Source organism: Balaenoptera ricei, chromosome 2 (assembly GCF_028023285.1).
Source record: "Balaenoptera ricei isolate mBalRic1 chromosome 2, mBalRic1.hap2, whole genome shotgun sequence".
NCBI classification, from domain to species: Eukaryota; Metazoa; Chordata; class Mammalia; order Artiodactyla; family Balaenopteridae; genus Balaenoptera; species Balaenoptera ricei.
Genome location: NC_082640.1, coordinates 179,446,632 through 179,461,729, shown reverse-complemented (window position 1 = coordinate 179,461,729; position 15,098 = coordinate 179,446,632). Strand labels below are relative to the sequence as shown.

General features: G+C 52.2%; 1 protein-coding gene across 1 annotated transcript in view; it reads right to left on the bottom strand.

Annotated features, from left to right (window-relative positions):
* Positions 1-3,574: 3,574 nt before the first annotated feature.
* The window catches only part of C2H14orf132 (chromosome 2 C14orf132 homolog), a 54,796-nt gene continuing 43,272 nt past the window's right edge, over positions 3,575-15,098 (bottom strand). Inside the window, exon 2 of the mRNA XM_059914948.1 lies at positions 3,575-7,805. Within this exon, the coding sequence (XP_059770931.1) occupies positions 7,581-7,805 (225 nt within the window). The 3' untranslated portion in view covers positions 3,575-7,580. The remainder of the gene's footprint in view (positions 7,806-15,098) is intronic.

Here is a 15,098-nt window from a genome sequence, read left to right as displayed (position 1 = left end):
CTTTGTTGCCGTGCGCGGGCTTCTCATTGCAGTGGTTTCTCTTGTTGCGGAGCATGGGCTCTAGGTGCGTGGGCTTCAGTAGTTGTGGCTCGTGGGCTCAGTAGGTGTGGCTCGCGGGCTCTAGAGCGCAGTAGCTGTGGCGCATGGGCTTAGTTGCTCCGCGGCATGTGGGATCTTCCCGGACCAGGGCTCGAACCCGTGTCCCCTGCATTGGTAGGCGGATTCTTAACCACTGCGCCACCAGGGAAGGCCCGGAGCTCCGGTTCTTTGTCTCAGCACAGAAAGAAGTCAGCTAGAGGCAAAGTGATAGGTAAGAAGTGATTTATTAGAACAGGACACTTGTGAGGTTTACAAGCGGGCGGGCAAGGGAGTGCCGCCTTGAGAACTTTGTGGGCTACAGTTTTATAATCGAAGGAAAAGTGGGGAGGAGGAGAAGACCACCTTCTTCCTCATTCTTGAGTAGATGTCACGCTTCCATGATCAGCTCCTCCTCCACGTAGGGCGGGGGAGTTTTCTTGCCCCTATATGGTCAAACTGGGACTGTCGCGGCACAATGGAAATGAGCAAAAAGGCGGTGACTTACATTAAAATACGGTAAATCATACGGTTTCAGTATAATGTCACCTTTTCCTTATATTTTTGTTTTTAGTGTATGCAGAGAAGCGTGTCCTAGGGATCATTAACTTACGGACCTCCCTGGGCAGGATGTGGGTCTCCTGCCACCATTGTTTTATTGTTTTGGGGGCAAGTCTCATACTTCTGTTGCACGGTTTTGTTGCTAAGCAAGCCTGCTTGGTTTTGTGGTTAAGCAAACCTGCTTTCTTGAGCGATCATTAACTTACAGGGGGCTCCCATACCTTTTCCTTTACTTATGATCCCTTAGTGGGATTAACTATTTAATCATCTACTTCGTCCCTTTACTCTGTCCCTATCAGAAGGAGCACAAGAATGGAGGTAACGCTGGCACCAAGCCTCACCAAGGTGAGTCGACAGCAACCTTTAGACAAAGCACAGCTTGGATTCAGACACAAAGGAGTTAAAGTTTTCTTTTCTTTTTTTAATTATCATAATAGAAAATGATGACAACAGCAGCAGTGCCATGAGTCAAAGGGACAGGATTCCACACGACCACATTTTTACATCCATTAAGGTTAGCGATTCTGAATCAAAAGAGCACATTGAAACCCTACATTAAGAAATAGCCTTTTCACTGTAGTAAAAGTTAGTGACCTCATCGCAGAAACCTGGGGGCTTCGGTAGCAAAGGACTACAAGAATAGTTAAAATTCCTTTTTATTAAGTAAACTGCTTACACTTACAAGTTGAATATGCAAACGTTAGTAAGACACAGAAACATTTCTGATTCTCTCGGCATGAAGAATTGGCATCTGGACTGCGGCTAGTTACAAGAATAAGGTTTAAAACTTTAAATAGTAGAAAGTTTAAATAGTAGGAAGAGTGTTAGTATGCTTTCAACTGGGAGAAATAGGGTGGGAAAAGGTCAGAACAAGAGAAGATGTAGATTTGCCCAAAGGCTGTGGACCAGCTCCCCTACCTCCACCCTATCTAAGATTTTCCCCAAGAAGCATCTCTCAGATATATTGGTGAGGAGTCAGGTCCCTCAAGGTCCCAGAGACCCACAGTTACTGGGTGGGAGGACGTGGGACAAGTTCATCCCCACTGCCATATCCAATTTGTACGGTTCTCTATCCAGGGTGACTCCCCATGAAAGCCCAAGACAATAGAAAGGGAGAGGACTTGGATTTCCAAACAACTTGCTAGATTCCAGATCACTGCCCTTGGCTGGAATTATTTGAACTTGAGTCAGCAGCCGTGTTCACTTCTGTAGCTCAGGAGACCTTTGATTTATTAAATGACTCACAAATGGGGAAAGGTGGAGATTTGGAAGATACCCATAGTTTTGGAGTCAGAGATAGCACGGCCTAAACCTGGTTTTCCCAACCTCGGCACTAGAGGGAGGAGTGGGCTCGGTGGGGAGGGAGGAGGGGGCTCGGCGGGGAGGGAGGAGGGGGCTCGGCGGGGAGGGAGGAGAGGGCTAGGCGGAGAGGGAGGAGAGGGCTCGGTGGGGAGGGAAGGCTCTGGATTCCCCCAGTAGCTGTGGCACACAAATTCCCTGCAAAGGTGACTCGTACATCTGTCAGGATTTATTCCCAAGGCAGCACGGGTCTCAGACCTCCTCCTGGGAATGCAGGAAGTCAGCCTGCAAAAGGACCCAGGAGCAGACGATGGACCTCATCAAACAGCTGGTTGGAGACGTCTGGGCAGGTGCAAGTGTGCATGGTGGTGAAAAGGCAGGTGCCCAACACATCCCGGGAACTGTGCAGCCCAACCAACCCCTCCAAGGGCTTTCTCTGCTTTTATTCTCTATCTTGACAAAAAAAAAAAAAAAATGTATGACTTTTTACCAAGACTCAGAACAAGCCATGCAGACTTTTCCAAAATTTATGTAGTCCTTTTTAGGTACTTTTGACAATTCCATTGCACTCCTGATAGCTGCTGTTTTCTCACCCTGGGGGGAACTTTCCTCCCTTTAATCACCATGGTTTGCACTGTTTTGTCCCCTGTCCATCCCCAGCCTCCCATCCAAAAAAAAAAAAAAAAAAGGAAAGAAAATACTCAAGGTCTGATCTCAGAAGTGACTTGCTGGGGACACCTGGCCACCACTGAACTCTGATTACCTGGGTTTCCCGGAGCGGCTTCTTCTTCCGCTTGGAGATTACAGACTCCACCCCTGTGGGCTCTCAGTGATCAGTCGCCCGGCCTCCCCTCCATCCCGGTCGTGACCCTCTCACCACATGGCTGACGTCAGGGCCCTGTGGAGCAGGTGCGCCAGGCAAACACGGGACATTCAGGTTCCAACTGCTCCCTTGGGCCAGAAGCACAGCTCCTTGGGCATCTCCATCATGGCAGCCCAGCTCACCCAGGACTTGCTCTGGGGACAGTCAAAGGGGTGAAGGGGGCCAGATGACAACTGGCAGAGAACATGATGCCTGTCCCAAGGCCGGGACTGGCCATCCAGGGCCCCCCCGTGTTCCCCAGTGAATGCACAGCGCCCTGGGCCAGGTATCCATCCCGGGACCTGTCAGCTGTCCACTAATTTATGACGTGGCCCCAGCTGACCTCCCGAAAGTTAAGGTCCTGACTAGATGCCCTCTAAAGCCTCTTGCTGCTCCGAGGTTCTGCAACTGATAAATACCTGGGCAGTGCTGCCTGCCCCTTTCTAGGACGTACGCTCAAAATCCCTTCTCCAGGACCAGAACAGCCTAGCCTCAGAGGCCCATCCTGGGCTGGTCCATCCCAGGGGGCTCATCATGGAGGGTGCAGATGCAGGGAGACAGAGACGCAGGGTAACCGCCCAGCCCGCGGAGCCAGCAGACCCGGGTCTGGATCACCGCTCCTCGGTTGTGGATTCTTGGGCACACAGCCTGGCCTCAGCTTTCTCAACAGAAAAATGTGACAATAATTACCGGGCACCTCTCTGTACCCTCACTCCTGTCCCCGAGGGGTGATTTGAGAAGTAAATGAGATACATACAGCACACAGCACAAGGAAGGTATGTCATGACAGCAATAATCATTGTTAATAACATCACTACTAATAATGAGGGAAGGTCAAGTTCCTGCAGAAGGAGAGGACCATTTGTCTGGAAGGAATCGGGCAGCAGTGTAGACGGCAGCCAAGTGTCTCCAGTCTCCAGGGAGGGATTCCGACAGATGCCAGTGGGCTGGCGGGCAGCGAGTCCTTCCATTCAGAACAAGCTGGAAAATGGCCTGTCTCGAGGCCAGTGGTACTAGCCTGTCCTCCCTGCTTTTCTCCCTCGGATTCCGGGGGACCCCTGAAAGGAAATATGAGCATCTTTCTCTGCGGGGTAGACGGGGTCAAGGGAGTCTCATTTGCCTCTTGATCCCATGGAAAGGGCAGCAATGACAGAGCAGAGGGGCCGGCAGAGCGGTTGACTCTCCCAAGGCCTACAGGAGGCGGAATCCCCTTGGGACATGCCCGGCTAAAGTGTCCCCTGGCCTGGCCTCTCCTCCAAAGCTCCAAGGACTGCAACTCACGACCTCATAAAGCAAGAGCTGCTCTGCGCGGTGAAGTGCAAACGCACACAGGTGTGCGACACCCACGCTTGCAGAAGGGAGATGGAGGGGCATGCAGGGGGCATTCCAGCCATGGTAGGACCCCTTCCCTGAGGAGCAGCTACTAAAGAGGCAAGCCCCTCCTTCCTCAGCACGGACCCGTCAAGCCAGGGTGGGCTCAGGGGCCAGCCTCCCCTGGGAGAAGCCAGGACGGGAGCCCCAGGCTGGGGTCCGAGAGAGGAGCAGCCGTCCCCAGCTGCTCGGGAGAACCCTGGGGCTCAGCGGAAGGCCTGAGTCTGGGCTGGGGCCCAACGTGCAACACAGACCAGCCCACGACTCTGCTTATCAGTTCTGGCTGCGTGACCCTCACTCCTCATGTGGGTCCCTCCGTGGGGCTCCGGGTCTGGGCCAGGGCCTTCTTCATGGGTCCCGAGAAAGCTGGTCTCTGGGAACTTCTCTGGCCATGCAGAGAGACTTGAGTTCAACTTAAAGGGGGGGGGGGCAGGCAACAGGGACCACCACCCCCAAAGCCTGGGCAGAGAGAGGGGGATAAGCATGCCACATTCCAAGGATGGTCAGAGACTTCAACCTGCAGAAGCCAGAGCCGGCTCGGGCCACGTCATGACGCGGGAGCTCGGGAAACGGCCTCTCAGGGCCTGGTTTAAATGTGCCCTAGAGGTGCCACCCAGCCACTGAAGGCAGCATGGGGTTCCGGAAAGAGCCTGGTTTTAAACCAGATGGTTCAAGTTCAGCCTGAGCCTCACTTTCCTGCTGTGTGGCCTCGGGCAAGTCATTCCACTCCTCGGAGCTTCTGGTCCCTTATCTGCGTGTTGGAGCAATGATACTCTAAGGTAACCGTGAGGATTAAATCTGTGCCTATGAATCTGGCACAAGGCTTGGACACAAGACGCAAGCGATGATGTCAGATCTCTTGGCCTTTACTTAACATCAAAGACACAACCCCAACTGCAGCAGGAGGGAAAGGGCAGTGCACTCTGGCTAGAAATCTAACATGCGCATCGATCCCTGTTGTTATCTGAGTGAAGGTGGAAAAAAAATTAACAAGAGATGGAGATGGGGTGACCCTGGGCAAGTCACTGTGATCCGTATGATGCACAGTTTAGACAAGAAGCTCTTTAAAGCTCTTGACCATCTATGGCCCTGACACTGAAAAGAAAGACTTGAAAGTTGAATTTAACTGACAACATGTCAGGGAAAACAAAACCTTCATAGGGGAGACCTCTGTGCCCAGAAACACCCAGCAAACACGGGGCCCACCAGGGCTGCCCCGGAAGGCTGGCGGTCTCCTTAGAGCTAAAAGCCAACCTTTTCTCCCTTCCCCACTCCTCCCCGTTATCAAACATAGAACCTTCTCTCCCACAGCCATCTCCACAGGCCATTTGAGAACGGAGAGCTGCCACCTGCCTCTTACAGGGCTGCAGGCTCCCTGGGGATGTGGAGTCAGAAGGCAAAGAATCAGGGTATTTGGGCTGGATGGCCCCCATGAAGACACCTTGTCTCCCCACCCTGGCTCTGGAGTTCCCCCCTTGGGTTCCCTCATAGAGCCGCGTGTCTAAGAAAGACCTTGCTCACGGGGCAGATGCCAGGCCTTGACGGAGAGGAGTTTGCTGGAGAAGCAGCTGGAATGATGTGCCCACAATGGCCACCACCCAGCCCCACCTCCAGGCTGGTCCTGCCTACAGACCACAGGGCCCGGTCAGTCATTCCAGAAGGAGTCCAGGCAAAAGGTACCACAGCCCTTCTCCCGCTCCGCAAAGGTCACGCCAGCAGTCTGTGCTCATGACCTCCGCTTGAACTGAAGCACGTGTGGATGGACGCCAGGCGACAGTGACAGATGCAGCCAACAAGAGCTGGCGGCTGGCGCTGTCTGGAGCGTGGGCTGGTAATCCTCTTATCGTGGCAGCTCGGTGCCAACCTCCCACAGACGAGGGGCTGCCTCTGGACAGTTAAGATGTCCCTTTGCGTATCAAAAACACTCATTTCTCCTGAGACCACAGTGACAAATTCAGCCTTTTTGCAATTGTCCCCAGATATGCATGAGGGCTTCTTTACCAGTCTTTTAAGCTTCTCAACCACAGAGGAGGAGTTTATGCCATCTATTTTCTTTTGTACAGTGCAGGGAGGAAGCAAGAAGAAAGCCGCTCCTGGCTTGTAGGCAAGCAAGCCCGTGTCTGAGCTCCTCCCACTCTTGGGGGCACAGGGAGGGCTGTCTCGGGAAGAGGGGCACTGCGCCATGAAGAAAAGTGAGCCCTTTCCTATACTGATCCCCCCAGCACGTGGGTGCAGCCAAAGGCCAACAGCGCTCTGGTCCTGATGAGGGGCTCCCAGGTTTGCCAGCCCCCCAGCCGCTGCCTTTTAAGCTTGTAAGGAAACTGACTCAGGCAGAACACATTTACACCTGCAAGAGTGCATGGTGGCCAAACCAAGTTTACAGTGTGGGTGTCTCAACTCCCTGCCCACCCTGCACACAACTTCGAGACCCTCTGGATATCCTCCTCAGGGCAGCTGAGAAGGCAGGAATCTGCTCAAGACAGCACTCAGTTGGGGCAGAGAGAGCCCAGAACTGATGGTCAGGAAATGTCCCTCCTGCTCTGACCCCTGCCTTTACATGCCCTGAGACCACAGGCAAACCACGTCCCCCTCCCTCCCACCCGCCAATCGATGAGGTACACACACCACATCCCTAAAATTCCGTGATTTCTCAGGGAGGAAAGAGCATCTTCAGTGGGTGATCTAAAGAGTTAACTGCCGGGCAGATCTAATATTTAAAGGCACCTTCTCCTCTTTTCGCAAAGAAGAGAAAGTCCATCCAGCAGATAAAAACCACCACCACTACCACCCCTGAAATCCACGTCACCAGGAATCCCCCATCCTTGGGTTTCATAAGGGGCCGGGTGTCTGGTAACAAAGATGCCATTTCCAAGTCAAATGAGGAACGTTCTACGACCCTTCAAGTGACCACCACCAATATTCCGAGGGGCTGACTGGGAAACCAGATTGGGGTGGGAACACTCAAGTTCCGAGGGCTGCCCTTGCCCTCAGGTAAGCTGGCAGAAAAACAAGACACAGAAGTGATTATTTAGTGCCAGCAAGGGATCATCCAACCATGTCTGTATTTTAAACTGACTGGCTTCCCTCTAGTCTCATGTTCGTGGAATGCAGTTTCAAGACCTCCCCAGTCTACTCCTCGAAGGCTCTGCCCCGGCGTGCCTCCGGAAGCTGGAAGCCCAGGCTCCCATATTTTCTGGATCAGCTGGACCACAGCCTGGAGTATCTGAGATCAGGGCCGCTTGGGGAAATCCCAGACGCATGGTGGCTCCCCTTGGAGAGACCGCGCACCTGGTCAGAACTCCTGGTTCTAGAACGCGGGTGCAGCCAAAGGCCAGCAGCGCCAGTGCCCCGCTGTGAGCCCAGCGCGGGGGGCGGGGGCGGGGGGGGGGGGGCGTCCCGGAGCTCCCGCGGCTCAGAAGGTGAAGGCATACACCACCCCCACCACGACAATGTTCCCCAGCGTCGCTATGATGGCGATCCACAGCAGGACGGCGTCGTTGGACGACCTTGGCGGCTCCTCTGGCTGACCTTGGCCGTTGGAGGCCGCGTGCACGTTGGTGGAGGAGTTAAAGAGGGAGTACTCGGCGCTGAAGTCCTCGTTGGGCGAGTCCATGAAGGCGCCTCCCATCATGGGCAGCTGGGAAGAAGGAGAGAGAGAATTAAGCAGAGCCCGCGGGAGCTGGGAGGCTGCCCGCGGAGGGGCAGCAGGCTGGTAAAGCAGCCCCCTCGAAGATACAGCCCCGAACTGGGCTTTGCTTTGGGTCTTTTAAATAAATGACAGTGCATACTTTCACCTAGAAAAATTAGCATTCACAGCAACCTTCTGAGGCAGACACTCATGCCCACTTTGCAGACGAAGAGGTTAAGGCCCCGAGCAGCTCAGCAGACTATCTCAAGGCTAGGTGGCAGCTCACTGGGACTTACAGACCCTCCCTCTCTAAATGCCAGGCCCTCCATGACAGCACACATCGTCAAATGTCTTTATTCTTCTAATTGTAAAAATAATATCGGCTCAGCATAGAACATTAAGAAAATACAAAACAGGAGGAAAAAATAGAGAATCAGAATCTCACGACTTTGGGATAATCACTATTCACATCTTCCTTTCTTTGTGTGTGTGTTGTGTGTGTGTGTGTGTGTGTGTGAGAGAGACAGAGAGAGAGAACTTTTAAACATGTGGTTTTATATTCCTGTATTTAAAAGCCTATCAAGATACTGTTTTACAGTTGTATAATATTCTATCATAAATACAAGCCATAATTTAACCGTTCCTCTAGAATTGGAGATTTAGGAATTTTGATGCTTTCCTATTATAAATAATGTACTGGTAAACATCCTTGTACATACACTTGGGTATGCATACATGCTTGCACGTGCATTTTTTTTTAATATCAGTTGCTTATCTTTATTTTATTTTATATTTTTTATTATTTTATTTATTTTATTTTTGGCTGTGTTGGGTCTTCGTTGCTGCACATGGGCTTTCTCTGGTTGTGGCGAGCGGGGGCTACTCTTCTTTGCGGTGCGCTGGCTTCTCATTGCGGTGGCTTCTCTTGTTGCAGAGCATGGGCTCTAGGCGCGTGGGCTTCAGTAGTTGTGGCACATGGGCTCAGCAGTTGTGGCTCGCAGGCTCTAGAGCGCAGGCTCAGTAGTTGTGGCGCACGGGCTTAGTTGCTCCATGGCATGTGGGATCTTCCCGGACCAGGGCTCGAACCCGTGTCTCCTGCATTGGCAGGCAGATTCTCAACCACTGCGCCACCAGGGAAGCCCTGCATGTGCATTTTTATTTATTAGGCAGACCCAGATACAGAACTTCCCAGTCAGCGGGTGTGATGCTTCAGAGCTTTTAATGCACAAGGACAAACTCCCCAGAAGATTGACTAATTCCCAAGACCTTGCTTTGCTGCACAAGAAGCAGCTGGTTTGCACTCCAGGGACCAGGGTTTCCTCTTTGTGTTTGTAAAGCCCCTTATTCCTGAGACTCAGGTGCGTGGGCGGGGGTGAGTTGGGCTGTTCAAAGGGAGGGCCTGGCCCTGGATACAGTCCAGAAGACCAATGTCCAGGCCGTCCAGGCCCTTCCAGACCCGTCCAGAGGCTGACACGACTTAAGCCCCAGGGTTGGCTCTGGCAAGTATGAGGCCCATAATAAACGTGTTTCTATTAATGGTACATGAATGATTGAGCACTAAACAGTTAAGCCTTCCTTCAATACACATTTATTGAGCTACTACTACTACTACCAGCATGGAGGCCCAGCTATGGTCATGAAATGTGCTAGAGATTTTAAAATAGTCTCATTTAATCATCCAACTATCCTGCTGGAGCATACCACGGTACCCCCATTTCAGATGGGTAAGCAAAGGTCAAGGCCACTGTAGTCGTCTGTGCCGGGGTCAGGGCTGAGAGTCGGGTGCGTCCGACTGTGGAGCCAGGGTGCTTCCCGTTCTGCCCACAGCCTCTCCGACTCCCAGGTCAGACTCAGTACTGGGCCCCAGAGATGCACCAGCCACTACCCCCAGGGGCCACGCTCCAGCAGGGCCTATGTGCACTGCCCCGGGGGGGGGGGTGGGAGCAGAGCGGGGTCCACCTCACTCAGCCGCCCGTCTGACTTGTATTAGGGATGATTAACTAGGGGCCTAAGTCCTAGACTCTGCAGACAGTGGTGAGCCAGACGGGTGAGGGCCACGCTCCAGGTGGGGATGAGAGCAAGGAAGGAGAAGGAGCGAGAAAGAGGGGAGGGAGGGAGGGAGGGAAGGAAGGAGTAAAAAAGAAAGAGTATCTGAAGGGAACACGAACCATCAGAGAATTCACACAGAGAGGCTACTTTCAGGCAGCGCCATGTGTGGCTTGCTCTGAATCTCAATGGCCTCTTTTGAAAGGATGCCCATGACTGTGTCAACGGGTGCTTCCGAGCACCTGCTTGGGCTGAGAAGAGCAGCCTTTGACAGACTTGTGCTGAGAGGAGCTTGGCATTTCATCAGTAACACAGCTTGGTCCTTTAGTTCGGTGGGGACCTGGCAGTTGTCAATCTGGGGCTGTAGTAACAGGAAGAGGCCAACAGGGGGCGCTGAGGATAGGCCACGTGCAGATCCTCGATGGGGCTGCTGGTTACAGGGGTGAGTTCACTTTGTGAGACTTCATCCAGGGCTGCATTTATATATGGGTCCTTCCTATATGTTTATTATAGTAAATGGTATATTAACATATGTAGTATATATTAAGAGATATGATGACAAGCACAAATGAGAATGACAATTAACATATATTCTATTAAAAATACAATTGAAAGTTTAAATAGGAGAACTGTGACCTCCTTTTGTCCCCCCGCTGGTGATGCAGATGAGATGGGTTACAGATGAATCAGGCACATCCGTCCTAAGGGGGCAGCAGAGGCAGCTATGCTCTGGCCTGCAGGGAGGGGCCCGGGCTTTCCCATTAGACCTCCTCATCCTTCGAATCTCAGCCAATGGTCCTGTCCACTGTAGCCTTCCCTCCCAAGTACCCCCAAGACCACATCCTTTCCTTGGGGGCACCCACCCCAAGATGCAGTTCCCATCTGCGTCCCCCTGGAAGCTCTGCGCGGGGAGCAGATGAGTTTATTCTCATCGTGGAACTCCTAGAGCCTTGCCCAGGTCGGGAGCACAGTCGTGCCTGATAAATCCCTGTTCAGTGACGGATGAATGACACCCACCCTCAACTTGGACCAACAACATTGTTGGCTGATTCTGCCTCTCCAGCAGCCCCCCACTGACCCCACCCCTACCTGGCGGGTACCCTTTCCTCCTGCTGCCCTGGGACGGCACCGCCCTTCTCTAGGGGAAATCGGCAGAATCTTCATCTGACCCACCCAAGGCGGAAGCATCACTCAGGTGAGCGCATGGAGACTATCTGTCAGAGAGTGGGGATCAGGCCAGACAGGAAGCTGCCCTTCTCCCTCCCCTGCTGGTTCCACAGCCCCCTCCCCTGGTGCCCCTGCTGCACTCCCCCTCCCCGGAATTAATCACATGCCCGTTGTCCTCTGCCCAGCGGCCCGCCTCAGCCTCTCCTCCCTCCCCCAGGGCACTGGGGTTTTGGACAGATGCCCCCGCCTCGACTCCCCTCTTCTGTCCTGTTGAGATCTCTGGACATAAGCCTGCTCCACCCTCTCCTTTCTTCAGGACATATGTGGGTTCGATGAGCATTTTCATCCAATTCATTGGGGGGAAAAAAAGGGGGCACTGGACAGAGCCTTTGGTGGGGGGAGGAGAGAGCGGCCCCCAGGCTGACACAGCCCTACTGCCAACCTGCACGGGGGCAGCTGCCCTCCCCCTGCGCCCCTCTCCTGTTCTCTGCTTCCCTGTGGGTAGTTAATGCCCTGTGTCAGTTTCCTATGGCTGCTATAATAAATTGCCACACACTCAGTGGCTTAAAATGACACACATTTGTTATCTTACCGTTCTGGAGGTCAGAGGTCTGACTGCGCTCATTCTATCGGGCTCACTTGGATCGTCTCCCATCTCCAGATCCTACACCTTCATCACGTCTGCAAGGTCTCTGGCCACGTAAGGTGACAACCACAGGCTCGGTTAACTGGAGGTAGGTCTCCCACCACACAGGGAACTCTTGAAGGCAAAGCCATGGCCCACTCATCTCATGCTCCCTCAACCCCATTTGTAACACAGAAAGAGTGACAAGTACGACCGTGTGGAATTAATGAACTTGAAATCGGCAGACAGCCTCCCAATCGGCTGCACTTCATACACCGGCTCTCAGAGCTCCCCGGCGCTGAGCCCCTCTCTGCCCTGCACCTCATTGACGGACAGCCCAGCACTGCCAGAGGTCACAGCCAGTGGCGTCCAATTCTGCCGCCTCAGTGTGAGGGATGGAGTGGGTTCTAGTGTCAGAAAGACTCGGGGGTGAATCCTGCTTCATTACAGATAGTACAGCCAAGCGAATCATTTAACCAACCTGCTTCCATTTCTTCCCCTGTAAGTAATGAAGATGATACCGTGGAACCAGCAGGACCCTCGCAAGGAGGGAATCAGATCATATGTGATAAATCAAACGTGGCACCAGTCGCTCAGTCATTCCTAATGTTCTTTCCTCTTGTTCGTGTAGTAATTCAAAACCGAGAGACATGCATCTCTTATCCAACTGCTTAAGCTAAAGTGAGGGAATCGGGAACCTGGCATTTCCAGTTGTGTGCTTTTGTGCAATCAATTAATCAGACACTCATCTGCATACAGGCGGCCCTCCACTCCCACCAAGTTCTGTTGAGTTCAGCCAGCACTGTCGCTCAATCCAACCCCTCAGGTTTGTTGGTTTTGATGTTTTTTCCTTTGTAAAACAGATTCTACTTCAAAGTGCCAGGTTACACATGAAAATAACTTTACACGGCAAAATCCCACGAATAGAAAACCAAAAAAGGTCAGCCTCAATTCAGCCTCATTTGGAAGTTGGGAAGACTTGATCAGAAACTGACTCATGGTAAGAACGAAGGAATGATGGCTGAAGTCACTTCAGAAGCAGGTGATGGCAGAAGCCTCTGGAAGGTCTTTCCGAAAGGCCCTCCAGCCGGCCAGGTCTAATTTTAAGCCATTTTTGGAAATGACCTCCGGGTGTCACGCCCTTACTGAGATGAGCAACTGGGCCTTCTCGACCCCGTGGGCAGGTGTAGTCACTGGACCCCTGAGGATGGGGATGAGTGGCTTGGATGAGGTTACGGCTCAGAGCAGATTTGAGGGCGATGATTCCTAACTTCAAACACTAGGAGGTCCACCATGCAGAAGAGAGTGTGACCCAAGGAGGCAGAACAAGAAAGAAGTCTCCTCTTGCTCAGTTAGACATTAACAATCAGAAGGACACAGGGTGGGGGACTCGTCTCCTCATCAGAGATGATCTTGTCAAGATCAGAAAAACTCTTGTTGGCTTGTTGAAGAGGGGACACGAGGACAGAGTGTCAAGGTCAATGGCCAGTGTTCAAGGTCAATGTTACCTATACAGGCCTCCCGACTGTAACTGCCAGGAAGGCAGGGACCTTCCCTCTTTCCCACAGTATCCTCGAGCCTACAAGAGAGCCAACACTCAAAACATACTTGGTGAGCTTCCCTGGTGGCGCAGTGGTTGAGAATCTGCCTGCCAATGCAGGGGACACGGGTTCGAGCCCTGGTCTGGGAAGATCCCACATGCCGCGGAGCAACTGGGCCCGTGAGCCACAACTACTGAGCCTGCGCGTCTGGAGCCCGTGCTCCGCAACAAGAGAGGCCGCGATAATGAGAGGCCCGCGCACCGCGATGAAGAGTGGCCCCCGCTTGCCACAACTAGAGAAAGCTCTCGCACAGAAACGAAGACCCAACACAGCCAAAAATAAATAAATTAAAAAAACAAAAAAAACCAAAAGGACAAAAAGCATACTTGGTGAATGAATGAATTCTTGGACCATCAGCCAAGAATCCTGAGGGCAAGCTGAGATTTGGGCCCAGAGCCAACATTTCCCCTCTGTGGGACCGAGACCCATTTCTTAGTTTGTCATTTAAAAATGGGGAAAATAATATAGACTGCTTCAGAGAAGAAGGGAGATGCTGGGAGACCCTTACACTACGTAAAAGACACTTTCTGGGGAGAAAGGCGAGTCACAAAATAAACTCAGTTGCCATCCCTGAAATTAAAAACACGCCTAACAGTAATATTATATATTATGCATGGATCCACATATATGTAAACGCACAGACATGGATTGTAAATACATCAGCCAGATTTACAACAGCAGCTGCCTCTGAGAAAGGGGGAGATAGGGGGAAAGAGACTGATTTTGTTTGTAACATTTTATTATAAGAGAAGATGAATAAACATGATAAAATATTAAAAAGTGGTCTATTCCGGTTAGTGGGCATATGGATGTCTGTCACTTTTTGGTGTTTTAAACTTTATAACATTAAGAGCAATTCTTTGAACACTGGAGAGCATCACACACGAGACGGTAGGACCAGCCACCCTCGGAAGCAAAGATGGTACCCAGAGCTCCGGGTCCCCATCCTTCAGTGTTGGGGTCACCGCGTGGCATGTGTGGCCAAGCGTGACGTGAAGGGGCTCCAGGAGGGCGTGGCTGTCATGGACACTGCGGCACCATCCTCCAGGGTGCCCACCCTGCCCCCCACAGAAGCGCCGCTCCGTGGAGGTGGGCCCTCCAGGTCCCCATCTGTTCCCACTGAGGAGACGGAGGTTACATAAATCTCCCCTAAGCTGGGCCCCTCCAGGGAAAGGAACAGAAGATGCTTTCAAAAGGAAATCTTCAAAGCAGGTCACCGGAGGTGGCCCAGCCAGACACTTTCCTGAATAATGAGCACCTTTCAGAGGAGGGGAAATGAGAGAGGATGGGCATTTGTTGGTGGCGGCTCTGTGAAGGGGAGCTTGTTGGCTGTACCCTGGGCTCCACCAGACTCTTTTCCCTAGAAGGCCGTCCTCAGGTCCCTGGCACTGCAGGATCCTGGCCGAGCCACAGCTACATTCACTGCTCCTGGGCTGTGGATTTCAAAGTTGTACCGCAGTAAAAACATTCGTATTGTCCCCTGTCCCTTTGGGGCCAGGGGACTTGGGTTCTGGCCCTGCTGGAGCCCTGCCTCCCTCTCTGAGCCTTACTTACCAGGGAGTAGCTCAGATGAGTGACCGCCAAGGTCAAGCCCAGTGCTCAGAAGTCTTGCCAGATACTAACTGACCAGAGTCAGTTATAAATGGCCCTAAAGTGAGAGCCTGAGTGATGAGGATTGTCACATAAGCCCTTAGATAAAATCCTCAGAACTAATAAGGACCTACTGTACAGCACAGGGAACTCTACTATGTACTCTGTAATGGCCTATACGGGAAAAGAATCTAAAAAAGAGTGGATATACGTATATGTATAACTGATTCACTTTGCTGTACACCTGAAACTAACACAACACTGTAAATCAAC